At 45.7% G+C, this 27,166-nt stretch overlaps 2 protein-coding genes across 2 annotated transcripts; one reads left to right on the forward strand and one right to left on the reverse strand.

The window, feature by feature from the left end:
• Positions 1-1,411: 1,411 nt before the first annotated feature.
• Positions 1,412-16,242, forward strand: GFOD2 (Gfo/Idh/MocA-like oxidoreductase domain containing 2). Its single transcript, XM_060254285.1, has 3 exons — positions 1,412-1,538; positions 8,465-8,810; positions 14,000-16,242. Exons 2-3 carry the CDS (start codon positions 8,552-8,554, stop codon positions 14,896-14,898), a joined length of 1,158 nt encoding a protein of 385 aa, XP_060110268.1. The 5' UTR covers positions 1,412-1,538; positions 8,465-8,551; the 3' UTR covers positions 14,899-16,242.
• Positions 16,243-17,703: 1,461 nt separating this feature from the next.
• On the reverse strand, positions 17,704-26,428 carry C14H16orf86 (chromosome 14 C16orf86 homolog). The gene is made up of 5 exons (XM_060254069.1): positions 26,298-26,428; positions 22,649-22,806; positions 21,592-21,800; positions 18,557-18,718; positions 17,704-18,044 (listed from the first exon to the last, which is right to left on the reverse strand). The coding sequence occupies exons 1-5, from the start codon at positions 26,412-26,414 to the stop codon at positions 17,884-17,886; spliced, it is 807 nt and encodes a 268-aa protein (XP_060110052.1). The 5' UTR covers positions 26,415-26,428; the 3' UTR covers positions 17,704-17,883.
• Positions 26,429-27,166: the final 738 nt, after the last annotated feature.

Raw genomic sequence — 27,166 nt, forward strand, 5'->3', positions numbered from 1 at the left:
AAGAGGGCAAAAAAACCCTCTGGGGTTCTTAACGCAAAAGACATGTGCATGTGTGAATCATGATTTGTAGTAACTTCATTTAGTCACTGTGTCCAAATACAGGAATCCCAGCCAATTCCTATTCTTTCAGTAACCCTGGTCCCCCAGGGCACAGTTGCAGTTGCTGGGTGGGCATAAAAAGAAACAAACCCTCTCACAGGCAGGAAACCAGGATTTCTGAGGAGAGTGGTTTTGACTGCTGCACCAATTGCGGTTATTCAACAAGCTACTGTTTACAACGGTGGTTTCTCCTGGCATCTAAACAGAGCCTGCTGAGAGAGGTTCCAGGTTGAAATCTTTATAATCCAAGGAGCTCGCCTGGAGTTCTTGCCTTCTTCACTGTAGTTCTTATAACAACCCAGCAGGATGGGCAGAGAGTCAGTGACTAGGTAAAGTCACCAACAGAGTTTACCCTCCTGAATGCAGTGCTTCAACTTTGCATTTTGTGGCATGACAGAAGTCCCAGAATCTTCATGACCACATGCACAGGTTATATATAGGGTTGCCAAATCCAATTCAATAAATATCTGGGGACTTTGGGGGTGGAGCCAGGAGCAAGGCTGTGACAAGCATGACTGAACTCCAAAGGGAGTTCTGGCCATTACATTTAAAGGGACTGCACGCCTCCTAAATGCCTTCCCTCCATTGGAAATAATAAAGGATAGGGGCACCTTCTTTGGGGGCTCAGAGACTTGGACCCCCTGGTCCAATCCCTTTGAAATTTGGCGAGTACTTTGGGGAGAGGCACTGGATGCTATGCTGCAAATCTGGTGCCTATAACAACCCCACCCCACCCCAAAAAAACAGCTCCCCCAGAGCCCCAGATACCCGCAGATCAATTCTCCATTATACCCTATGGGAATCAGTCTTCATAGGGAATAATGAAGTGCCCAGCAGACATCCTCCCTCCGCTTTCTGAGGACCTTGAAGCGGGGGAAGGGCCTCCAAACCGGGGGATCCCCTGCCCCCACCTGGGGACTGGCAACCCTAGGCTGCCGGTGCCTCCCCATGCCCAGTGGGAGCGACCGGTGAGCATGCACGTCAACGAGCAGATGCAAGGTGAGATGTTGTTTACCAGGGAAAATTACTTATCTCCCTGCAGCTTCACCTGCCCATTTCACCACCCCGCTCTTAAAGAGGCAGGATTTTTTTAAAAACAACCACCTTATTCATCTCCCCGATTAATCCCCAACCACCTACGGACCAACATATTATCGGCGGAACCCCCAAGTGTCTCAATGCACCTGCAACTAGACACTCCCCCCAAAAAATTTGCACAGAAAAATGTGACGGCCGCGGCTCCTTTAAGAGGCAACGGCGAGCGGAACCCCTCCCCTTTGTTTCTCCTCCCCTCGCCCGCCGCTCTCCTTGCGCATGCGCTCGAGCCGCTCGGGCGGTGGGAGACTTGAGGGCCGGTACGCTGTACTCATTTCGAGAGGACGACGCGCAGGAGGTGCGCACGCGTACGAGAGCGAGCGAGGGGGCACAGCGACCCTTAGGTGAGTTCTGTGCTCCTGGGCTGTATTCTTCCGCGCGCGAGGGGGAAAAAGGGGTCTTAAGGTAAATAAGGTCTTCAGGGAAATGGGATCCCCCCCCCCGTGTGTGTAGGAGAGTCGGTGGAGTATGTAAAAGCGTTGCACTGCGGAGGAAGAATGGGAGAGGGTGGAGCCAGGAGGGGAGGAAAGGCTTGAAGGGGTGGGGGGCTTAAAGAGATAAGTGGCCAGGTGATGGTGTGGAGGGGAGATGTAAACTGGGTGGGTGGGCGGCAGGCAGGCAGGGTGTGTGTTGGTTGTAAACCAGGGGGGGCCAAACTGTGGCTCAGGAACCACGTGTGGTTCTTTCACACATATTGTGTGGCTCTTGAAGCCCCCATCACCCCGTCAGCCGGCTTGGAGAAGGCATTTCTCTGGTTAAATCACTTCTCCAAACCAAGCCAGCTGTTGGCTTGGAGAAGGCATTTAAAGATAAAGTTGCTTCCTTTCCACCTCCCTCCCCAATCTATTTGCCTGCCTTCCTTCTTCCCTCCCTCCCTTCTGTCTTGTGGCTCTCAAACATCTTATGTTTATTCTATGTAGCTCTTATATTAAGCAGGTTTGGCCACCCCTGCTGTAAGTCATGTCTTAGTTAGGTCACTCGTGGTTTGAGGAGTAACTTCTATGCTTCTATTTGCTTTTCTTGCAACAGGTTAAAGAAAGGGGCTTTTTTACAATGGTTAATACTGGCATTTGTGCCTTCTGTCCACACGGATCAGAAATTACCCCCAAAATGTTAGTATTTTCACCATCAAAACTGTTAATGTTATAAAATTTGTATGTGTTGAAACTAAAAAATTTAAAAATTAAATATGACAGCTCAAAGAATTCATCATTTATGGGTATTTATGGTTGGTGTCCCAGTTACCTCCCACTGTCCTTATTTTTCTCTCTTCTTTCAGTTTTTCTTATTGCCACCTTTCCTTGGGCATCTTTTTCATTTTCCAACAACTCTTCTCTTCCCGGTTGTTTATTGACTGAACAAGAGAGCTTGCTGTGTAGCACTTTATAAATATTTACCTGGAAATCACCACATATGTTTTGTGTATGGATTGCTTTCCTGTTTCCTTTAATGTGCCTGAGGTGATGTATAATCAAAAGGCAAGAAATAGGGTATGTGCACACACATACAGACATGTGCATATTTTCAGAGATTCCAAAAGTTTGTGTGTAGGAAGGTGTTTTCCATGCTTGTGGCAGGTTTTGAAGGACAGTTTGGGGAGGGCATTTAAGAGAAGGTATGGAAGGTTTGATGGGGCTAGGAAAGGACACAAGAGCAGTAAAGTGTGGAAAAGAGGGAAAGGCTTTGTGTGTGGAGAACCTGAAGGTAAGTACAGGGACAGAAAGGAGAGGAGTTTCCATTGGCGCATAAAGGTGTAAATGGACTAAAAGTATGAAAGTCAAGAGACTGAAGGGGAAGGGGTGAGTAGGAAAAGGTACCATTATCATCGTTCTCATTGGCTCCATGTTAGGCCCTTGCGGCAAAGCGAAACAGAACGCTGGTGGTGTCTTAAAGCCTAACAAAATGTATTTCAGTATGAGCTTTTGTGAGGTATTTGTTTCTTTCATTCAGTTAATATTCTGCCCTTCCTGAGGCTCAGGGCAGGTTGCAACAAAGTTAAAACAATTTAAATGGGTTAAAAATACCCATAAAACAATTTCAGTTCACGATATAAACAGCATAATTCCAATTCAAAACTCTGCCTCAGCAGTCACAGCCAAACAGGTCCAGAGACTGATCAGATCCTGAGCATCCGAACAGGTGGAGGGAGACCTAATTAAAGCAACTGTTGCCTCCTCAGCTAAAAGCCTGGTGGAAGAGCTCTATTTTGCAGGCCCTGCAGAACTGTAACATCGCACAGGGCCCTGATCTCCAAGGGGAGCTCATTCCATCAGACGGGGGCTAGGCCCCTAGCCCTAGTTGAAGCAAGCTGGACATCTCTGAGACCGGGGACCACCAGAAGACGTTGAGACGCAGATCGTAAGGATCGTGACTTCAAGCATATTTCATCAGTCCACATATAATGAGGACATCAGTATTATATGTTTACTTAACATGTTTGTTTGTTTCATTTATACAGCACTTCTCTCCCCAGTGGAAAGTCACAGTGGCATCCATTCTCCCCTTCTCCATTTTATCCAATAGCCATGTGAGATAGGCCAGGCTGAGTGTGCGTGAGTGGCCCAAGGTTGTCCAGCAAGTTCCCATGGCAGAGTAGGCATTGGAATCTTACTCTTCCCACTCTCAGTCCAACAATAACCCAACCCCCACAATGCTATTAGATTTATATGATGTAGCAGATGCTTTATAGATGTTGCCATTTTCATGGAATTAGGACCTTAGGGAAGTCTGGAGTTGGTTTAGATGTCATTTAAACAATTGCTTAAAAAATCAGGATCGGGAATTTGACTTCCTTGTCTTTGTAGGTTAACCGTTTGTTCACTTCGGGTGCTCAAATTCATAGATGGCCAGCCTTCCCACCTGCTCCAGGCCAGCAGATGAAATGTAGGGAGCAAAAATGATGTCATGCATTGCATCAGCACCTCAGGCAAGATAATTTCGATCCCTTTCCTGCCTCCAAAGCTCCCAGGTGTTTCAGGTTATGACAATTTGGTGTTGTGGTTAAGAGTGTGGGCTCTAATCTGGGAGAACTAAGTTTGATTCTCCATTCCACATGCAGCTGCAGGAGTGATCTTGGGCCAGTCACTGTTGTCTCAGAGCTGTTCTTTCAAAGCCCTCCCTACCCCACCTTCCTCACAGGGAGTCTGTTGTGGAGAGAGTAAAAGAAGGAAATTCTGAACCATTCTAAGTGAAGGGCAGGATATAAATCCAATCTCTTCTTTTCTTCTAACATCCCTGTGCATTTGTCAGCCTTCCATGTTGTTAGCAGTTCTGAATGGGAAAACTTCTGCAACATTTCTGCTGGACAAGCACTGGTCTTAATGGTGCACATAATAATGTGATGTTTGTTCCCTAACAGGGCTGTGGTATGAAATGACATACTTCAGAGTAGGGGCGGCCAAACTGTGGCTCAGGAACTATATATGGCTCTTTCACACATATTGTGCGGCTCTCGAAGCCCCCATCACCCTGTCGGCTGGCTTAGACAAGGCATTTGTCTCTTTCAATCATTTCAATCAGTGGCTTGGAGAATGCATTTAAAGTTGCTTTCTTTACACCTTTCCCTTCCCCATCTGTTTTCCTTTTTTAATTTTATTTATTTATTTAATCGGACTTACGGTACATCCTGCCCTCCCCTTACGAACTCAGGGTGGCTAACAACATTTTAAAACAACCGCATAAAACAATTTAAAAAAATAAAGCCACAATATAACAATTTACAAACTAAAATAAATAATACATAAATTTTTCTTCCTCCCTCCCTCCCTCAAGCATCTGATGTTATTAATGTCTTGTGTCTCTCAAACATCTGATGTTTATTCTATGTACCTTAAGCAAGTTTGGTCACCCCTGCTTCAGAGTGTTTGTAGTCTTTCATTTTTATTCAGTCCTTCCTCACAACAATCAACTATTTTCTCAATCTGTGAGGACGGTTGATTTGGGGAAGGGTTGATACCCATCTATTTCTACTTATTCTAGGAGTAGTTTTATGTGTTTTATGTTTCTTTTCCTTAACTTGATTGATTCTATAATTTCTCAAGAAGAAATTAAGTTTGCATGTAAGTGATGCCCATAAAGATTTTGAAATGATGTAGAAGCTAAAGGCCATTCTGATAAAATTTAAATATATAAAAATAAAGTATAGGAAAGTTATTAAATAGCAGGGATGCTGCATTCTCTGAAAAAAATGAAATGAATGTGTCAAGTAATATTTATTTTATTTTATTTTATTTTATTGGATTTATATCCCGCCCTCCCTGCCGAAGCAGGCTCAGGGTGGCTCACAACAATAAAAACATTTGCAGGTTAAACATTAACTAATTAAAATCTTACAATAAAACATAAGAACATAAGAGAAGCCATGTTGGATCAGGCCAATGGCCCATCCAGTCCAACACTCTGTATCACACAGTGGCCAAAAATTTATATATATATCCACATGTTAATCACCCTTTGGGTGAAGAAGTACCTCCTTTTATCCGTTCTAACCTGACTGCTCAGCAATTTCATTGAATGCCCACGAGTTCTTGTATTGTGAGAAAGGGAGAAAAGTACTTCTTTCTCTGCCTTCTCCATCCCATGCATAATCTTGTAAACCTCTATCATGTCACCCCGCAGTCGACGTTTCTCCAAGCTAAAGAGCCCCAAGCGTTTTAACCTTTCTTCATAGGGAAAGTGTTTCAAACCTGTAATCATTCTAGTTGCCCTTTTCTGCACTTTTTCCAATGCTATAATATCCTTTTTGATGTGCGGTGACCAGAATTGCACACAGTATTCCAAATGAGACCGCACCATCGATTTATACAGGGGCATTATGATACTGGCTTATTTGTTTTCAATTCCCTTCCTAATAATACCCAGCATGGCGTTGGCCTTGTTTATTGGAATCGCACACTGTCTTGACATTTTCAGTGAGTTATCTACTATGACTCCAAGATTTCTCTTTTGGTCAGTCTCTGCCAGTTCACACCCCAAACAATTAAAACAGTTTGGTGCTAATAATAATAATACATTCCAGTAATTTCAGTCTTCTTTACTCTCATATGTGGCTAGCCATTAAAAGCAAGTTGAAATAAAGCTGTCTTGCAAGCCTTGCGGAACTGGACAAGGTCCCGCAAAGCTCTTGCTTCTTCTGGCAGTTGGTTCCACCAACAGGGGGCCGCTGTAGAGAAGGCTCTCTCCCGAGTGATCTTCAGTCTTGCCTCCCTCAGCCCAGGGATCGATAACAGGTTCCGTGTCCCTGATCTAAGTACCCTCTGGGGAACATATGGGAAGAGACGGCCCCTAAGGTTGACAGGTCCTCGGCCATATAAGGCTTTAAAGGTAATAACCAGCACCTTGTTGCGAATCTGGTACACTATCGGCAGCCAGTGCAGTTCCCGCAGCCCAGACTGTATGTGCTCCTGCATGGGGAGCCCCAATAACAGCCTAGCTGCTGAATTCTGCGCCAGCTGCAGTCTCCGGATTTGAGACAAGGGCAGCCCCATGTAGAGGGCGTTACAGTAGTCCAATCTCGAGGTGACCGTAGCATGGATCAGAGTTGCCAGGTCGCCAACTGCCTTGCCCACCTAAGGTGGAAAAGGAAAGGGACCAACTGCCTTGCCCACCTAAGGTGGAAAAAGGCAGATTTGGCAGTGACTGCTATCTGAGCCTCCATTGCCAATGAAAGTTCCAGTAGCACCCCCAAGCTTCTGACCTTGGGCGCCACTACAAGTGGCGCACCATCAAAAGCTGGTAGGGGGATTCCCCTTCCCAGGCCACTGCGACTCAGGCAAAGGACCTCTGTCTTTGTTGGATTCAGCTTCAGTCAACTCAGCTTAAGCCACCCTGTGATGGCCTTCAGCACCAAGTCCAGATTTTCTGGGGTACAGGTAGACCAGCCATCCATCAGTAGATAGAGCTGGGTGTCATCAGCATACTGATGGCAACCCAACCCATACCTCTTGGCAATCGGGGCAAGGAGGCACATATAGATGTTGAACAGCATCGGGGAGAGCACTGCCCCCTGAGGCACACCACAGTTAAGTGGGTGTCTCTGGGATGTCTGTCCCCCGATCGCCACCCTTGGTCCGTGGAGAAAAGAGGAGAGCCATTGTAAGGTCAACCCCTGAATCCCTGCGTCGGCAAGGCGGTGAATCAGGACCGTGTCGAACACAGCCGACAGGTCCAACAACAGCAGTATCGCTGAGCTGCCTCTGTCCAGATGCCACTGGAGATCATCCACAGGGTGACCAGTACTGTCTCCACTCCATGACCTGGGCGAAAGCTGGACTGATGGGGGTCCAGGACGGAAGCGTCCTCCAGAAAACTCTGTACCTGTAGTGCTACAGCCCTCTCAATAATTTTTCCCAGAAAGGGCATATTCGTGACTGGCCGATAGTGTGCCAATTTGGCTGGATCTAGTGATGGTTTTTTCAGGAGAGGGCAGACCACTGCCTCTTTGAGGGGCCCTGGAAAGAGCCCCTCAGAGAGGGATCTAGTTACGATATCCCGTGCTTCTATTTGTGATATTCCCATGCAGCGCTTCTATTTATTAGATGTCCATTAGAGATATTTTCAGGTATTTTACCATTTCCCCTCACCCTGCTTTTACTTTGTATGTGGAAACTATCGACGTAGAAAAGTTGGTTAACTTTGACATTTTTGTTATTCTTTCATTTAACAGCCTATTCCCTTAGGAGTTAGCTTGCGGTAAGACTCCATTGTCTTCAATGGCATCACATTCTTGTTGTAATTTGAGATAGCTTTGGCCAGCCAGCTAAAGGCACATTTAAACGTTTTCTGTTGGAAAGAGATTTGGGGGACAGACTGCTATCATAAGTAGTGAGTTTTGAACAAAAAAACAGTTGCGGTGTTTTAGGTTAAGAATTAGGGTTTTGGACGTCCCTGGTTCAAGTGCCACCTTTGCTTTCCCCCATCTGTACTGTGGAGATAAAAATACATAGAATTCTTGTAAAGATTATAAGACAGTATACACGAATCAGTTTGAACCTTCAGAAACATTGTGGAAATGCTTTTCTGTAGTTAGATGACACATCCTTGAAGTTTTCTTTGCAATAACAGTTGTTACTGGCATAATACATTATATGAGTGCAAACTCTGAAAGTAGGAGGAGGAAACCTAGCTTCGTCCAACTTGAGTATTTAATGATCCACACTGGTCTGTGCTTGTGTTGCTGTTGTACATCCAGGGCCGATCTCTTTATGCAGAGTATGTGAAAGATACCAAGTCCTAATCTTTGCTCTGTCTCTTTCCTTCCTGCCTGTTTTAGGAGCTGTGGACGACACAAGATGCTGAGCTGTTTGGTCTTGGGGCTTGAGGCTTGCGCTGGGAGATCTCCTTGCGAAAACTGCACACAATGAAAATGCTTCCCGGCGTGGGGGTGTTTGGGACCGGGAGCACCGCTCGGGTGCTGGTTCCTCTGCTGCGGGCAGAAGGCTTCTCCATCGAGGCCCTCTGGGGGAAGACCGAAGAGGAAGCGAAGCAACTGGCTGAGGAAATGAATATTTCCTTCTACACCAGCCGGACAGATGATGTTCTGCTGCATCAGGATGTGGACCTGGTTTGCATCAACATTCCCCCACCATTGACACGACAAATTGCGGTGAAAGCTCTAGGTACCGTATATTGGCCGTTGAATGGAAACAAATTGTTCTGGCACTTGAATGAGACCTGCCTTCTTTGTTGTATACAGCAGCTGGCATCTGATGGTGGTCGCTGTGTAATTGATTACCGTAAACCTTATGTTTCATTTTGGAGCATGATTTTGTATCTTATAGCTGTGAAATCCTGCAAAAATCCAGTTTGAATGAGGATCATAAGAGAGCAGAATGTGGCGGTAGAAAGTACTGTCACGTGTCCGCCAACTTAGGGCGGCCCGGTCTCATCAGATCTCAGAAGCTAAACAGGGTTGACTCTGGCAGGTACTTGGATGGGAGACGTCCTTGGAATTCAAGGAGCTGGGAGGTGGGGGCAGGCTTTATCCAGCCACCTCTCTGAATGTCCTCCAGGCCCCCAGTAGGAGTCAGTTCCCAGAGGCTGCCATGACTTCCAGGTGCATACACAACCTCACACATGCACACGTGCACTTAAAAAAAATGTAAACGATTTTCAAGGCAAGAGAGGAGCAGAGGGGATTTGCCATTGCCTGCCTCTGTGTAGCAACCCTGGACTTCCTTGGGGGCCTCCCGTCCAAGCACTAACCTGGGCCAACTTAACTGAGCTTTTGAGATCTGATGAAATAGGGCTAGCCTAGGCCATCCAGGTCAGGGCTAGTGTTACAAAAATAAGCAACTTTCTGCCCTGACTTGTGCATACCAACTGGTGTGACACAAGAGGGGAGCATACCGCACACACAAATGTGTAAGATCTTAGTGGGAAAATAGCTCACTGGAACCCATTTTTGCTGCTGTTATGGATCCGTTTTCAGTGGGTTGGTTAGCCTTTCTGAGGACTGGACAAAGCTAGAGCCCGGTGGCACCTTTAAGACCAACAAAGTTTAACTCAAGGTGTGAGCAACAACATAACAGTAAATCCGTATTCGATAGAAGTAACAGGGTGAGAGCAGTGATTCCCCCCCTGAATTTTGTCAGGCAACCTGAAGACTGGACAAAGTTAGAGTCCAGTGGCACCTTTAAGACCAACGAAGTTTAATTCAAGGTGTGAGCTTTCGTTTGCATGCACAAAAGAGTGATTCATTCCTTATTCAACAGAAGTAACAGGGTAAGAGCAGGGATATTCCCCTCAATTTTGTCAGGCAACAAAGTGATTTTTGTATTGCCTATTAATATATAGGAGAGGTAATGTATAGGAGAGGAAATGTTGCAGTTACGTACTCACAGAAAGGACACAGAGCCCAGTTGTTTCTCTGTGTGCAGCCTTCCCGGTCATTACAAGTATGGCAGAGACTTCTGCGTTCAATAAACAGGAAGCAGCAAGGTGAAAGTATCTTTTGGAACAGATTTCACATTCTTTCTTAAACAGGGCTGATAAACAGGAAGGCTGGCAGGCTTCCAAAGCAAGAATGGTTTTTATAGAGGTTAGAAGTGGAATCTGTGTAATCATGTGATTAAATTAAGTTTCTGCATTCCCACAGCACTTGAAAGACAGAGCAAAAGACACCAGCATATTTCTGCTGCTTCACTGACCACTAGGCGTCTGCAGAGACCGCACTATGGTGCTTGTTTCCCCATGCCCATGGATCAAGGAGAAATTCTGCAGAAGGGGAAGTGGCTGCTACCTCTTGGTGTGGTCTGTTGTTCTTCAGGAAGCAAAAGGCTCATTAAACTTTATAGGGAGCGCCTGCAAGAAATCTGGGCTTGGTGCTTGCTAGAGCGTGGAGTGAAACCCAGCAGCTGCTTTGCCAGTTGCTGAGCAGCAGATCGTGGCTTCTGTTGATGAGACTGGTGCTTGAAGTAGGGAAGGGGCTCAAGTTGTCCTTACTTATTTCTGAAGGACAAGTTAGAATCATAGAGTTGGAAGGGGCCATACAGGCCATCTAGTCCAACCCCCTGCTCAATGCAGGGTCAGCCTTCAGCATCCCTGACAAGATAGAATCATAAAAGCTGGAAGGGGCCATAGTTTAGTTTTACTTGAAATGTGTTATCCGAGCACATGCTTCTTTGGTGCTCATTGGCTGTCTGGATGTAGAGTGGTTGGGATTCCGGGGAGGAGGGAGTATCCCATTCCTGAAAGTCAGGTTGATTCTTTCAAGGCTGCAGTGTGGTACTAAAAATCATGTATAATTTTGAAGAGATTCTGTAAAATTGATCCCAACTGGGATTTGAGACCAGAATGCTGGCATTCTGGTTGGGGTATGGCAGGAACTGGATGGAACGCTGCTATTGTTAGGTTTTATATAAGAGTATTTTTGAAGCGCCTCAGGAATTAAATGATGTGCAAAACATTTTTTAAAAAAAGATGCCCTGTTCACTGGCCTTGCAGTTTTAATTTAGACAGAAATAAAATCAGCAGACTGAAAACTGGAGGAGGTCAAAAGTAATTATTCAGAGGTCAATTGAAACAATTGTGTCTTAAGGCTTTTATTTTTATTTTAAGAAGGATGTTAAATGAATATTGGCTGTTGTAGATAAGGAACAATGGAGAAAGAGCACGAAGATAGGAAACGGAGGGAGAGAGACAAGAGTTTAACCAGCAATTAAGAACCAGCAATTAAGAACCCGAAGAATGCAAGGCCTGGGGAAGAGATTGCAGAGATATTAGAGGCTTGAGATAAGCGGGAGCTTGATAATGAATACGCTTCATAACGAGCTGCAAAATCTTAAATTGAATTCGGAAAGGAAGCGAATGGAAACAGTATGAAAACCTTGACCGAGTGTACAGGCAGGACAAAAAACAGGACAGGTTGTAGAATGCAAAACAGCAACAAGAGGCTTAAGGTAGGAATAAAGGGTATATGTAAAAAAGTGCCATCACATCTCAGCTGTCTTATGGTGACCCAGAAAGAAATGATTTGCCATCATCTTCCTCTTTGTAGTCAGCTTAGTGGTCACCCATCGAAGGACTAATCAAAACCAGCCCTGTTTCATTTTTGAGAAGACTGAATGAGTTTAGGCTATCCAGATCAGGACGAGTGTAAATTGACTAAAAGAGCACTAAAGTTGAGTCAAAATATGACCAGAAAATGGGTGGAATCAGCTGAAAAGAATGATAGGATTTGAGGCAGAGTCCTTCAAGTTAGGAGGTCTAAAATCATTTGCCCAGGACAGAAGTCCTGATCTTTTAGAAGAAGGAATAAGAAGAAGATATTAGATTTATATCCCACCCTTCAGTCTGAAAGAGCGACTCACAATCTCCTTTATCTTCCTCCCCTGCAACAGACACCCTGTGAGGTGGGAGGGCCTGAGAGAGTTCTCACAGAAGCTGCCCTTTCAAGGACAACCTCTGCCAGAGCTATGGCTAACCAAAGGCCATTCCAGCAGGTGCAAGTGGAGGCGTGGGGAATCAAACCCAGTTCTCCCAGATAAGAGTCCGCACACTTAACCACTACACCAAACTGTTTCTCCTGATTTCATGGTTTATAACCATTAAATCAGGGCCATGAAATGCCTGTGCTGTGGCCCAGCTGTATTTAAACTCTGATGCTCTTTGACTTTGGAAAAGGTTCACAGAAAAAAAAAGCAGTTCAGATTAATAATAATAATACATTTTATTTTTATAATACATTTTATTATTACATTAATAATACTTTTCAGGTATTATAAGACAGTTTCAGATTTAGAAATGCTAATTTAAGTTACTCCTGCAGCTAGCAGTTTGAGAGTGCTATCTAATGGATATAACACAGCGTTGTGCTATGTAAGTGCAGTGGATGGCATGTCTAAATATACAAATTATATTGGTTATGCATATTAGCAGTGTTCTCTTGGTTAATTAGCTTTGTTGTCAAGTGTTTATGATTGTGCTAAGCAAACCATCTATCTTTATCAGGAGATGTCATGATGTTTCCAGTCCTATCAACACCTTAGGCTGCCTAAGTTTTAGTCTGCTTACTAAGCCAAAAACTATTTGAAACTTCTAAGAATTTCTCTCTGTTCGGTCCTCACGTGAGTTTAAAAAAGGGGTGCTTGAGGGATCTTCAAAAGCAAGGTGATTCCAGGTTCCCTCTCAACAGTTACTTAAATGCGAATTGTCACAGTTGAAGAATTATTTATTATCTGTTAATTAAGGGACTTATAGTGCAGTCCTTAACTGTAAATCCTGTTTAATGAAAAGGTATGTATACACAGAATGGAACTCTTGCATATAAGAGAAAAAAACAATCAATGTTCTTTCCTGCTTATTTGTGTGTACACACAGCCCAAGTTTTTAGGATGCCAAAAATTTATCAGCTATTCCATTCTGTTTTTAATTAACAAGCAAGACTGTCTTTAGATTTCCATAATCATTTCCCCTCATGATAATTTCTTCCCTATATTTAGCATGCGAGGTAACCTGTAGTAATTCTGAAAAGGTGCGTTGGCTCTTGCATGCCTGAATCCTGCTGTTTGTCTTTGGTTTTTGACACACCTCAAAGGAGATGATATGGCACATTGCATATTTAAATTACAGAATACTGTTTTAACCATGCCACTTCCTTGGAAAGAGATGCTTCAGTTGTTTGGCACCATATATTTTTATGTACTTCTTTTATAACTGTTTAACTGTTTAAATATTTAACTGTTTTATACTTGAAATTGTTTAAATTTTATGTTTGATTAATTGTTGGAAGCCGCCCTGAGCCATTCATGGGAAGGGCGGGATATAAATCCCAAATAAATAAGCACACTTTGCCCCCTCCCTAATGGACCAAAAGTATTTACAACATATTTCCCCTCTCCATTTTATCCTCACAAGAACCCTGTGATGTAGGTTAGGCTGTGTGTGACTGGCCTGTCACCCAGCAAGCTTCTAAGAAGGCAGAGTGGAGATTCAAACTTAGATCTCCTAGATTCTAGTCCAACAGTTCTAGTCCAACAGTCCTAGATTCTAGTCCAACCGTGCTACATCACACTGTCTGGCAATGGCTTTCCCTTAGCCAGCTCTGAGTACTGTGCATTCAAAGGCATAACTGCTGGATGTTTGATCAGCAGACGACATCTACCTGGATCTTTGTAGTTCTCTTGTTCTTCCCAGAAAGTCTGTGTTGGATCTTGTAGGTACTCTCATTTATATCTGATCCCCCTGTTACTGTTTGCCTTGGTCTTCCCCAAAGTGAAATTTTGCTTCTCAGGCAAGAGTTTACATTTTCTTGAGTTGTTTGGCACCCTGGTGACCTCTGAATCAAATCAGTCTCCTGTTTCATCAGGTATCGGAAAGAACGTCATTTGTGAAAAAGCTGCAACTTCTGTGGATACCTTCAGGATGGTGACTGCCGCCAGATACTACCCCAAACTCATGAGCATCGTGGGCAACGTCCTGCGTTTCCTGCCAGCTTTCATCAAAATGAAGCGATTGATAGAAGAGAACTACGTGGGCGACGTCCTGATCTGCGACGTTCGAGTGTGCTGGGGCAGCCTCCTCAGCCACAAGTACAACTGGATCTGTGACGAGCAGATGGGTGGAGGCGGCCTGCACACTATGGGGACCTACATCATAGACCTCCTCACTCACTTGACTGGCCGAAAGGCCGAGAAAGTCCACGGCTTGCTGAAAACCTTCGTGAAGCAGAACTCCGCCATCAACGGGATACGCCACGTCACCAGCGACGACTTCTGCTTTTTCCAGATGCTGATGGCGGGAGACATCTGCAGCACGGTGACCCTCAACTTCAACATGCCCGGATCGTTCATCCACGAGGTCATGATCGTCGGGTCCGCAGGGCGCCTGGTCGCTCGCGGGACAGAACTGTACGGCCAGAAGAACACCGCTCTCCAGGAGGAGCTCCTGTTCGTAGACTCTCTGGACATCGACGTGGGGCTTTCGGGGAAAGGGTTTCAAGACATACCCATGCTGTACCTCAAAGGAATGGTATACCTGGTGCAAGCCCTGCGTCAGTCATTCCAGGACCAGGAGGATCAGCGGACTTGGGATCCCAAGCCAGTCGCTATGGCAGCATCTTTTGAAGATGGCCTCTACATGCAAAGTGTAGTAGATGCGATTAAGAAATCCAGCCGGTCTGGGGAGTGGGAATCTGTGGAAATCATGACAGAAGAGCCAGATGCCAATCAAAACCTCTGTGAGGCGCTTCAGAGAAATAACCTATAATGGGGAAAGTTCCTGGAGAAGCAGGATGGTTGGCAGGAATGGGCAGAAAGCTTCAAAGATGGATACTTTTTGGGGTATCGGGAGGGAAGGATAATGAGGAGCTATACTTGTGGGTAAAAACCTCTAAGGAAACGCTTTTTTGTTTTTAGACTCATTCAGAGGGTTTTAAATATTGCAGATTTGCGTTTGTATGTTTTGGTGGTTTTAACACTAAACTTTCTGAGTTGAGTATCGTTAGGAAAACTTGAATCTCCCTTTGCACTCAGCCATAGCTAAAACAAAAGCGTGGGTAAGTCTGTGTCTCTTCTACGCAGCTTTTGGCACTCTTGCCGGTTTAATACGATAGCACTTCGCACTACAAAAGGCTGTTTTTCATAGGAACACAAGTGTTCTCGACAAGGGGGGGAGGGACCCTCGCAGAAGGGATACGATGAAGCAAGTCTTTCAATTTGACCATCTGGGGGACAGCCTCCAGTCTGAATGTTTTGAATTTACACTGTGAGATTGAGTCTGCTCTGTGACAGTAGCCACTTTCTTCTGGTTGCTAGAAGGAAAACTCGAGTACTTTGTCTACTGTTTCCACATATCAGCGCTGCTCTTCCGTGGCAGGTTGTTTGAGGCTGGAGGAGGCTTTTGCGTGTCTTTCCCCACATTTCTCTCCTGCCCTGTTCAGTGCCACCGAGCAAACTCCATCCATGATCGTCCTCTGGGGAAGCTCACTGGTCAGCAAGTACCAGCCCCGCAGCCAGTTTTGCTCATCCGATCGTTGACTTGTAAAATATCTGGCTGCGTAAATGAGGCAGGTTATCCTCTGTCAAGGGATATGAAGTTAAATACAGAAGAAATATTCGATCGCTTTATTCAGCCATGGGCAGATAGGATAGTTGTTAGCTTGAAGGCGTTAAGGCCAGAAATGGCTTTGGTCAGGCAAGTGGGTGTAATTCAGACACTGGGACAATGTTCTACGCCTCTTCCCTTTCTGACTTGTATTCTTTGAGAATTCTGGTGCTGCTGGCCAAACAAATCTTAGTGCGCATCTACCAGGTCTCAGTGCTGCTGCCCTTTGCTGGGCTGAACCTGAGAAGTCGTAGCTAATTTTTTTTTGTATGAGATATATTGTTTACTTGAATGTTTTTATGGGTTCCTACTAGATTTTAATCCTGTACCTTAATATAAAGCCATTAGCAAGCAATCTTAATGTTTTTTTGCAAGTGGCTGTGTTTGTTGTGCATAAGAGCGCATAAGATCAGGAACTGCTATCAGCTGTTTTCTGATTCCGAAAGAAAAAACTCTGCCGTTCCTCACCCTGTTATTCTGAGCTTTTAAAGTTATTTTTAACTGCAACAGCTGTATCCTTCATTCTAGTTACAGATGTTTATTTTCCTGCCACTGTAGTAACAGGTTGCAGCCCTAGATCCTCTTTTGCAAGGGGGGTGGGGCAGAATCCACATTCTGTACTAATGGAATCTTGATTTTGTGGTCACACTGTCCGGTGATGCAGAATTTCAGAATTGGTACACAGTGTGATGACAAAGGAGGAAATAAGTTGAACATTTTGGGATTGGGTATCACAAACCTTAGTTTGGGAGGACGTGCAAGACCAGCCTCTTTATGCATTGGGAGGTCCCGCTAGAAAACCTTCTTTGATTTCTGATCCTTTTAACTTGAAACTGCCTTGTCATCTTTCAAAAGTTCTTTCTTATCTTTAAGCCAAAATGTGTTTTCACATTAATTCTACTTCAGATTCCTAGTATATGCTTTTAACCCAAGTGCATGGATGTTTGTCTTCATCAAAAGGGCTGGCTCATTACTAGTTGCGAACTCTGTGCCATTGTGAAAGATGTGATCTGTTTGGGCTAAGCGATTCCTCTGTAGTTCGGCATTCATGACTGAGCACTGCCGTCTTGTTCTTTCTGGGAAATGAAGCGTTAATTGAATTCTTCCCTCTCCCTGATGATATAAAAATTCAAACTCTCGTGGTAAGCGTTCCCCACCCACCCACCCACTTTGAAGCTCAGCACAGAAATGGGAATGCCAAAGAATGCCTTTGGTCATATTCCATAGTTCTTTTTGGTGGCAAAAAGAAGAATGCTTCCCTGCCCCCTGCTGCTACCCTTGCATGCTTCCCTTCCATATTACAAGCTGCTGTTTTCTTTAGTATATGGAGGGTTGTAAACTGTTTGGAGGCTGTGTTCTCTGCCATGTCCAGCAAAGTTGGGAAAAAGGAAGAAAACAGTCCTGGAATCCTCATTGCTAGTAGGCAGAAGAGCGTCATTTCAATCCTACGGACATTAAACTGATTCAAACTCCAGCAGAGCCCCCCCCCCATAAGTATATTCAATCACTCTTAAAAGGAGTGTTCCCTTTCCTCCTAGACCAGGGGTGGCCAAACTTGCTTAACGTAAGAGCCGTATAGAATAAACATCAGCTGGCTGAGAGCTGCAAGACATGAACGTCAGATGTTTGAGAGCCACTAGGAAGGAAGGAAAGCAAATAGGCGGGGGGGAGGAGAGGTGGAAAGAAAGCAACTTTAAATGCCTTCTCCAAGCTGCTTGGCTGGCTTAGCTTGGAGAAGTGATTTAAAAAGAAAAATGTCATCTCCAAGCCGGCTGACGAGGTGGTGGGGGCTTTGAGAGCCGCACAATATGTGTGAAGGAACCACATGTGGCTCCTAAGCCATAGTTTGGTCACCCTGTCCTAGACTTTTGGGGAGGAGAGCATGTTGGGTGGGGTGGATAAACTCTATTCCTGTCTCTGGGAACTTCTTAGCAGTTCTGAAGAACTCTGCCTGAACTAGGCTGCTTAAGCCAGCATCTCCAGTTCCCCTTTATTTTATCAGCCAGTGGACAGAGCCAAACGCACAAATACTTGATACCAGAATGTAACGAACCATGTTTGATTAATATATTTGGATGGGGCAAAAGGAACATCTGTTAAAGAGGTGGTCTCCAGGGAGCCTTTTAAAGGAGATTCTGCCAGACGGTGCTACTTGTGCTGTGGCGACAGCGGCGGGACGAGGTGAGCCGCGCAGACGCTGAGCATCTTGTCTATGTCCACCTGAGTAGACTTGTCCACCTCAGCCTTGGCTGCGACTCCCGTATTGGCGCTTTTGGGGCTCCTCAAGTCTCTACCTTTGTCTTCTGCAACTGAACAGGGAATAAAAGGTTGGTATAAAACTGTGTCCACACGAGTCCAACGCGTTGCAGCAATGGTAGTTGATCAGTGGGTTTCTTAGCTGTGCCAGCCAGCTTCCCACTAGCACTCAGCTGCTTGGGACTAAGGAAAGGGGAAGTCTTAACAGCTCATCAGGAACAACCTCTTATATATTTTTTTCACTGGGACTTTGAAAGCCACCATGTTCTGCCAAATTTGTTTGCTCCTTCCATCCCTGGTCACACACCCCCCATTGTGTTTGGGGAAGTGGAGAACATCGTACCCAGGGCTTTTTTTTGTAGCAGGAACTCCTTTGTATATTAGGCCACACACCCCTGATGTAGCCTGTCCTCCAAGAGCTTACAGGGCTCTTCTTACAGGGCCTACTGTAAACTGCTGGAGGATTAGCTACATCGGGGTGGGGGGGGTATAGCCTAATATGCAAAGGAGTTCCTGCTACAAAAAAACCCGATTGTACCTATTCTTTTTGTTCCCAATTTGTTACCTTTGGGTGGAGATATTCTCAGTTCTAGAGGTCCTGTCTTGTTCTCTATAACAGGCTGAATCTCCATTGGGGGAAGGTCACATTCGTTTTCTGACGGACTGTTCATCTCTGGATTGCCATAGTTTATGTACTGGTATAAAGGTCGCAGACGCTGGGATTTTCCTAGAAATAAAGATACGAGCTTTGGATACAGGTAGCCTGTTGAAACTATACGTAGAACAAGAACTGTATTAATCTGTTTTGCTATTGCTTTGCTCTGTTGTCTTCCTTTTGCTATGATGCGGGTTTGAGATGAGGGTGCTGCATTTTTATATCTAGGCTTCACTTAGTAGTTGACCCAGCCAACTGCCAGTTTTGCAAGTTCACATCGCTGTCGGAGTAGCAGTGGCTTTTAACAGCCCTATTTATACTCTTTCAGAAAGGCAAAACCTCTTCCTGAATAGAGGAGTTCTTCTGCACTAGGGTTCTCTTTCCCCCCATGTTAAAGTGAGTTTCAGGGGGGAAATGGTGGGCATCTTAGCAGTAGTTAAAGCAAACACAAAACTGCCTGTTATTAACAAACAGCGTTTGACTGAAGGACTGGAAGCAGCAGCTGTCGGAGGCATATCAGTGCCTGAGCAAGTACACATCGATGACCACCAATATTCCCTGTAAGCTGAGTTAGTGTGAGCTAGCTCAGTTTTTTTAGCCTCCAGCTCACACATTTTTGTCTTAGCTCTGGAAGAATGGCCCCAGAGCAAGCTAATTTATTCAGTAGCTCACAGCTTTAATGCCAGTAGCTCACAAAGTAGAATTTTTGCTCACAAGACTCCGCAGCTTAGAGGGAACATTGCCACTAATGTGTTCAAAACTGGGAGGCGGGGTGGGGAGGCAAGTTAATCATGTGTGTGTTATTGAACTGGTGATTTCCTGAAACACTCACTGTTTTGTGTCAGAAGAATATTCGGCATTAGATATTGCAGCTTCTGGCAAACATGCATGCACGCATGGCTGTGTTAGAGTGTACCAGCTTGGCTTTTGCGTGGGTGTGTTTTTCTGATCTGCAAACTGTGACCTCCTGGGTTCCAGGAGGTCACAGGCTCCTTCTGTCTTCTACAAGCCAGAAGGCTGGCTTCTCCACAGAGGTACTGTGAAGACTGTACTGGGAAATCCTATCCCAAAAACTCCCCTTCCAGAATGCTGTAAGCTCAACAGGGAGCTGTTCCTGTTGGTGGTAGAGAGAGGAGGACTCACAATAATGGTTCTAAAGGTGGGAAGGTACCCACTGAATATCAGGAAAAACTTCTTTACAGCAAAGAGTTGTTCAGCAGTGGAACTGGCAACCTAGGAAGGTGGTGAGTCCCCCGTCACTGGCAGTCTTTAAGCAGCTGTGGGACAAGAACTTTTCAGGGATGCCCTAGGCTAGGGGTGGCCAAACTGTGACTCAGGAGCTGCGTGTGGTTCTTTCACACATAATTGTGCGGCTCTCAAAGCCCCCACTGCCCTGTCAGCCAGCTTGGAGAAGAAGAAGAAGAAGAAGAAGATATTGGATTTATATCCCGCCCTCCACTCCGAAGAGTCTCAGAGCGGCTCACAATCTCCTTTACCTTCCTCCCCCACAACAGACACCCTGTGAGGTGGGCAGGGCTGGAGAGGGCTCTCCCAGCAGCTGCCCTTTCAAGGACAACCTCTGTCAGAGCTATGGCTGACCCAAGGCCATGCCAGCAGGTGCAAGTGGAGGAGTGCTGGAATCCAACCCGGTTCTCCCAGATAAGAGTCCGCACACTTAACCACTACACCAAACTGGCTCTCCAGAAGACATTTGTTTCTTAAAAACTCCAAGCCAAGTCAGCCAGAAGCTTGGAGAATGCATTTAAAGTTGCTTTTCTTCTACCTCCCCTCCCTCCCCTATTTCCTTCCTTCCTCCCTCCCTCCCTCCCATCCAGTGGCTCTCAAACATCTGACGTTCATGTCTTGCAACTCTCAAACATCCAACATTTATTCTACGTAGCTCTTACATTAAGCAAGTTTAGCCACCCCTGCTCTAGGCTGATCCTGCATTGAGCAGGAGGTTGGACTAGATGGCTTGTGTGATCCCTTCCAACTGTGTGATTCTGATGATTCTGTTATTCTCTAGGGATGTTAACCAATTTTCTCCTACCCTTCTTTCACCCATTCTAATTCTCAGCTGCTGTCAACATCCTGTACTCTTGAAGCATGCTCAATTCTCAAGCCTGTTTTGGTTTTACTTCTGTTTAATTTACAGTCCTACTTTTCATTCTGAATTCCTGGGGAGTCCTCCAAGCATGCAGAAAACAAAAGAAACCCTGACTGTGGCTGGCCTGCTTTGCTGCTTTTGTGATTAGCACAAGGTCTAGCTTAGGGGTGTCGAACTCATGAGGGCCAGATGTGACATAAATGAGACCTTGTTGGGCTGAGCTATGTCAGGTTGGGCCAAGCCATGTTGGGCTGGGCCATGTGTGTACTTATTTAAGATTAGGGAGCAGAGATATATTTTTAATAAACTACACAGACAAACACACACACACACACGTATATAAAACTTAAAACATAGCACTCATTGGTCTTAAAGGAAGCTCTGGCTCTTTTCTTCCTTCCTCAGGGAACTAGGGGAGGGGGGGAGGAGCCTCAGCAGATAGAAGGAAGAGATGATTGGCTCAGTATCTCTGCTGTGTGATTGAAAGAGCCTAGCTCTGCCTCCTCCCCCTTCTTCCCCAAGGGAGAAGTCTCAGTCAATGGAGAAAATAGAGGTTTTGCTCTGTAGCTCCTGTGCAGTTGAACAAGCCTTACAAAGCAAACTTATGCAGAAGGAAGCAAGAGGAGGAAGAAGGAAGCAGATGACAGCCAGTTGCTTGGGGGCCAGATAGGAGTCCTCCAGGGCCCTTGGACTGCATGTTTGACACCCCTGGTCTAGCTGATTTAGATACGGTAATATTAGTGTGGCATACGCAGTTGAATTTACACCCCAACTTCAATAACTCCCAGTAGGATTTGTGCTATGAGAGTAGCTTGTTGCTTTTCCTGTTTGCACTCACTCTCTCCGCCTGCAGAATCTGGAGACAGTGTGCTCCCTGTACCGGAAGCCGGGTGCACAATGATATCCAGTGAACTTTTCCTTTTCTTGGATTTCTTGGGCTGCTTTGGGATGAGAGAAGTTTCTGCCTTGGAGCCATCCACTTCCTCCGCCTTGAGAGGGAGTTTCTTGAAATCTGCATGTTGGAAAATGAGGAGCTCAGAGTCCATTCTGCAAAGGGAAAAGAGAAAAGAACTAAGGTGGTTTGAATCCAGTGAGAGCTGCCCACGGCACATCACAGACGATGGGCCCTGTTTGCTAGATCTGTGCTTACTTCCTCCTGGCTGGAGTAATCTGTGTCCCTCAGGCTTGCTTTCTGCTGGTGCAGGTTCTTCCCCCACCCTGTCCTCCAGAGAGTGCTGCTCTGGAATCTAGTGAGTAGCAGCTTTGAGTAATGCTTTCACAGAGTCTTGCAGTTGTTAGTTCATAAGCTCACTGCTAGAAGGGATAACGTATCCCTTATTTGGTGTAGTGGCTAGGTGTGTGGACTCTTTTCTGGGAGAACCGGGTTTGATTCCCCACTCCTCCACTTGCAGCTGCTGCAATAGCCTTGGGTTAGCCATAGCTCTTGCAGGAGTTGTCCTTGAAAGGGCAGCTGCTGTGAGAGCCCTCTCAGCCCCATCCACCTCACAGAGTGTCTGTTGTGGGGGGAGAAGATATAGGAGATAGTAAGCTGCTCTGAGTCTCTGATTCAGAGAGAAGGGCGGGATATAAATCTGCAGTCAGTCTGTTTTATCAGGCCAGTCTGTTTTATCTGTCTCCAGCAACAAAAGAGCCCCATGTATTTTTCAAACACAGACAAATTTTTACAGTGAGTCAGACTACAGTCCCAACCTAGCTGAGTATTTCCCATGCTTTCTGCCAGCAGCTCTCCAAGGCTCTAGGCAGAAGTATTTCTGAGCCCTGCCACCTGACTTTTTTATCCTTTCGGTGTGGTGTGCCAAGAGTGGCACTCAGTTCCTTTGGCACAATTTCCACCTCTCTGCTCTGAGACAAAAAGGAACCAAGGCAGGGCCTACTTTGTTGTTCTCGCTTTAAAGCCGTAGGTCGTCAGCCAGGCCTGGAGCACAGAGACCGATTTCAGATTCTTGAGTTCAGGAAACAGTTCTTGGTGACCTTGGATTTCTTCCTCATACAGTTTGGCATGGAGGAGGATGCTCTTCCCATCTTCATGCCACTGCAGAAGGAGACATACAGTTACTTGGTGGAGGAAGCAAAGATTCAGTTCAGGGCTTGTCCCTGCAGTTTCCTGGAAATAGGGGAGCTGCAGTTTATGTTCTTGGATTGGTACCAAGTCAGAAAAATGCACACTTACATAACAGAATATGACCTCAAGGTGAAATGAGGAGGAAAGGGTAAGTAAAGACAATTACACAGTTAGTTTTGTGGCTTAACTAAATATTATAGTTCTAAGGAAAGTAGGGACATTATCTTAAACAATGTCTTTCCATGAGATCTCAACACTTGATGGAGAATGAAGAGGTTATTTGAAGTTAAAAGGTATAAATGGACTACAAAACATTAATGTTATGCTTTTCTACCCAATGGGAACCCCAAGTGGCTAAATTTCGCCACTATGTCTGGTCTATTTCAATAATAACAGCTCTCCATTTCATCAAGATTAGTGTTTATTGTAAGACAGGATGGTGGCGAAATTAAGGTGGTTCACGGCTGGGTGAATATATATAGAAGCAGTTAGCCATCACATACGCTCCTAACTCTGGTGCGAGATAAGTTCAAAACACCAAATTGTTACAAGGCAGACATTCTCACACTACAATAGCCATTAGCAAAACACTCTTAACAGATAGTAATGATCTTGACAGTCAGATAGTGTTAGAAGGCCTAAATACTTTTGTTTTCCCAGTAAGCCTAGCAGGTGTTTCAGAAGAGAAACAGTAAAATGGCAAGGGATCTTGACAGTTCTATGTATCCTCAGAACAAGCATCCTGTGAGACTGACTAGGCTGAGACTGTCACCAAGGTCACCCAATAAGCTTAGAATCATAGAGTTGGAAGTGACCTCCAGGGTCATCTAGTACAGCTCCCTGCACAATACAGGAAATTCACAAATACCTCCCATACTCCCACACAGCGACTCCTGCAACATGCCCAGAAAACGGCAAAAAACCCCTCCGTGATCCCTTGCCAAACTGGCCTGGAGAAAAATTGCTAGCTGACCCCAGAGTGACAATCAGTGCTTCTTTGGGTGTATAAGAAAGGGCCACGAGAATGAAGCACTGATGCAACCCTCCCTGCCCTTCTCATAATCTGCCTAAATTCACAGAATCAGCATTGCTGTCAGATGGCCATCTAGCCTCAATTTAAAAACCTCCAAAGGAGAGTCCACCACTTCCCAAGGAAGCCTGTTCCACTGAGGAATGGCTCTGTCAAGAAGTTCTTCCTAATGTTTACTTGAAAACTCTTGATTTAATTTCAACTTGCTGGTTCTGGTCCAACCTTCTGGGGCAACGGGAAACAGCTCCACACTATCCTCTATATTGTCACGGCTGGGGCCGGGTCAGGCAAAGTCCAGGGGCAGGCCGAGGTCTGTAGCCAGTAAGCAGGAGGGTCCGAGGCGCCAAATCCGAATCACTGTACAAGTATCGCAGGTCCGAGGTCCAGAAGCCGAGGTCAGGGAGTCCAGAAGTCACAAGCCAAAGTCAGGGAGTCCAGAAACCAAAGTCAAGCCAGAGTGGATGCTAGAACGTCAGGGAGATGACTAGTTGCTTCCACAAAGCCTCCTCCCAAAGCCTACAGCTATATAGCCCTCTGCTGGCTGTTGCCCATTTGGGCTAATTGCTGGTTCAGAGAGGCAGCCAGGATCCTGTTACAACTCAAGCATCCTTGCTCTTAGAAGGGCCAGAATCCTCTCAGGGCTCAGGGAGCGTCTTGCTTGTGAGCGTGCCGCCCTCCTCCGGTCCCTGAGGTCCTGACGGAGGCGGTCACGCACATGCGCCACCCGAGAGGGCGAGGCAGGGGGGCTGGGATCTTCTCCAGCAGGAGGCGGGGGCACTGGTGCAGGTGGCAGGGGCACAGTTTCTTCTGCAGGCTCCACTTCCTCTGCAGGGTCCCCAGCACCCACGACATATATATCCTTCAAGTACTTGAAGATGGTGATTGTATCACCTCACAGTTGTCTCTCCCTGCTAAACATACCCAGCTCCTTCAACCTTTCCTCATAGGACTTGATCTCCTCCAGGCCCCTCACCATCTTCATTGCCCTCCTGTGGACACATTCCAGTTTATATCTAGTGGCCAAAACTGAACACGATATTCTAGGCAACATCCAGAGCAGGGTAAAATGATACCATTAACTTTGCTTAATCTGGATAATTCTTTTGCTTCCCTGCGAGAGTGGAGATTCAAAACTGGGTCCCCCAGATTGCAGTCCCTCGTTATCCTCTGCTCTGCACTGGCAAGTGTGCAGTTTAGAACAATAATGCAATCACAAGAGCATCAACGTTTGCTGGGGAGTTAGCTCTTCATCCTTTTCCACGGAAGTTGTAAAATTAAGCAGAATGCTTCCTACTCAAAGCTGCCTGAAGGTGCATATGAAATGAATCCTCTTGGAGGGTCCGTAATCAGTTTTCAAAGAAGGTATCACCACCCCTTCTTCCAGAAGGGACGGTGACACTGGAGGCCAAACTGATGGCTGACGTAGCTATCACTGCCTCTGGAGCATGTAGTGTGATATTAAAAGTGATTTTGCAATAATTGTGCTCTATCTAGTCACAACCAACTCATGGTGACCCCAGGACCATGAGATTTTCAAGGCAAGAGAGATAGGCAGAAGCGGTTTGCCATTGCCTTCCTCCACAATGGTCTCCCATCCAAGTACTAACGATGGCCAACTCCAATTAGCTTCCAGGCTCTGACAGGATCAGGTTATTCAGGCTGCCTACAGTGATTTGGTTAACTAGGAAAGGCAGGTAGATACTGAGAAGGGCAGGAGCCGTTATGGGTGATTTGAGCTGCAGTGTGGAATGCAACCTAACTTACAACCCAACTATGACAAGGCTCCACTTCTTCCAGATCCACTCTAGCCCCCTCAGATAAAGACTTCTCCTAGGCCTACCCTCTCACCATTCAGCCCATGTTAAAGGTATTTCTGTCTGAAATTTAGTTTTTATGACTCAGTTTGATGGATCTTTGGATTGAAATGAGATTGAGAGAGCCTTTTGTATGAAAACAAAACCATACCTTTATTACTACATGGATGGGGGAACTGGGATAGAAAACAAGGAACTCTTAAGATCTACATCCTAATACGTTGAAAGACACATGGCTAATGGAGGAGATTGTCTCCTTCTCCACCTCTCTACCTGGACAAAGGAAGTCACCTGACTAACCAATTAACACAGATAAGCAAACAGTCTTTCCCAGGCTTTCTTTCTACTGGTAGGGAGCCAAGTTCTTCCTGGGGCAGGCAGACAATAGGGAAACTATTAACCCTATAATGACTGGAACTTAGAACATTGCAAATTCCAACAGCCCAGACATCACAGGGAAATAAAAGGCATGACCTACAGATCTTTCTTGACCCCATTGTGACCAGCATCCCTGAAATGGTGTCCCCTTTCCCGCATCCAAGCTCTCTGGCTTTGGAAACTTCCATGCCCGTGTTCTGCATTGGCTGCAGTCCCAGACAGGGCCCCTCACCCTTTACCTCCAGTGACTTGACTGAAGGGTTGTCCAGAGCTGCTGCCAGCTGGACCAGGAACTGAGGAGGGGTCACCTTCCCCACAGACCTCTTCTCCGTGGTGCTTCTTGCTGAACCAGCCATGACCTGGAGAGAGAGAAAATCTGAAAGTGGACAGTCAAACAGTCTTTTCTATGTGCGTCGGCTGCACTTACAGGCTATAGTTTCATATTTAACAACGAAATCCTAAGCAGAGCTGTACCCATTTCAGCTCACTGATTTCACAAGAGGTAGAAAGGTGTAACTCGGCTTGAGGATGGTGCTGTAATGGTAGCGTTCTTAAGTGTTTCCATTTGGTGTAAGAACTATTGATATCCATTGTGGGTGGAGTTTCAGAACCAGGGAGAGCCAGGTTCAAGTCCCTATTCTGCCATGGAAGCTCACTGGGTGACCTTGAGCCAGTCACACACTCCACCTAATCTCCCTTGCTGGGTTGTTGTGAGGGTAAAAGGGAGGAGAGAATGATGGCAGCCCCTTTGGAGAGAAAGGAAGGGATATAATGAATACTGGGATGGGGGGAAAGCTGTAGGTAGAATGATAATGGAAAAGCTCCTGGAATCTTTAGGGAAACATTTCTTATAACAACTGAATTCTCCTTGCTGACGTGCTTTTACATTAAATGTGATCAGGCCTCAGATTCAGTGGGAGCTCACAAGAGCACAGCTCCTGAACCTTTCTGAGAGCTCCTCCTCCTCCTTCCCACCTTGTCCATTGAATAGTAGGTGCAGCTGCATAACAATCCCTGGATGAGCTCCACCACCTATTTTTCTACAAAACGACCCCTGAATGTGATATTGGCAACTGTTTTTTACATTGCAATTTGCTCGTTTTTTATT

This window comes from Heteronotia binoei, chromosome 14 (genome assembly GCF_032191835.1).
Source record: "Heteronotia binoei isolate CCM8104 ecotype False Entrance Well chromosome 14, APGP_CSIRO_Hbin_v1, whole genome shotgun sequence".
Taxonomy (NCBI): Eukaryota; Metazoa; Chordata; class Lepidosauria; order Squamata; family Gekkonidae; genus Heteronotia; species Heteronotia binoei.

What these genes read in the sequence shown, in the direction of transcription:
- GFOD2 (XM_060254285.1), top strand. Translation starts at nt 8,552, where the DNA reads ATGAAAATGCTTCCCGGCGTGGGGGTGTTTGGGACCGGGAGCACCGCT. An exon ending in AATTGCGGTGAAAGCTCTAG is followed by an intron (nt 8,811 to 13,999) that starts GTACCGTATATT and finishes CTGTTTCATCAG; the next exon opens with GTATCGGAAAGAACGTCATT.
- C14H16orf86 (XM_060254069.1), bottom strand. Translation starts at nt 26,414, where the DNA reads ATGGCTGGTTCAGCAAGAAGCACCACGGAGAAGAGGTCTGTGGGGAAG. An exon ending in TTTAAAGCGAGAACAACAAA is followed by an intron (nt 21,801 to 22,648) that starts GTAGGCCCTGCC and finishes TTCCCTTTGCAG; the next exon opens with AATGGACTCTGAGCTCCTCA. An exon ending in GAGAATATCTCCACCCAAAG is followed by an intron (nt 18,045 to 18,556) that starts GTAACAAATTGG and finishes TTCCCTGTTCAG; the next exon opens with TTGCAGAAGACAAAGGTAGA.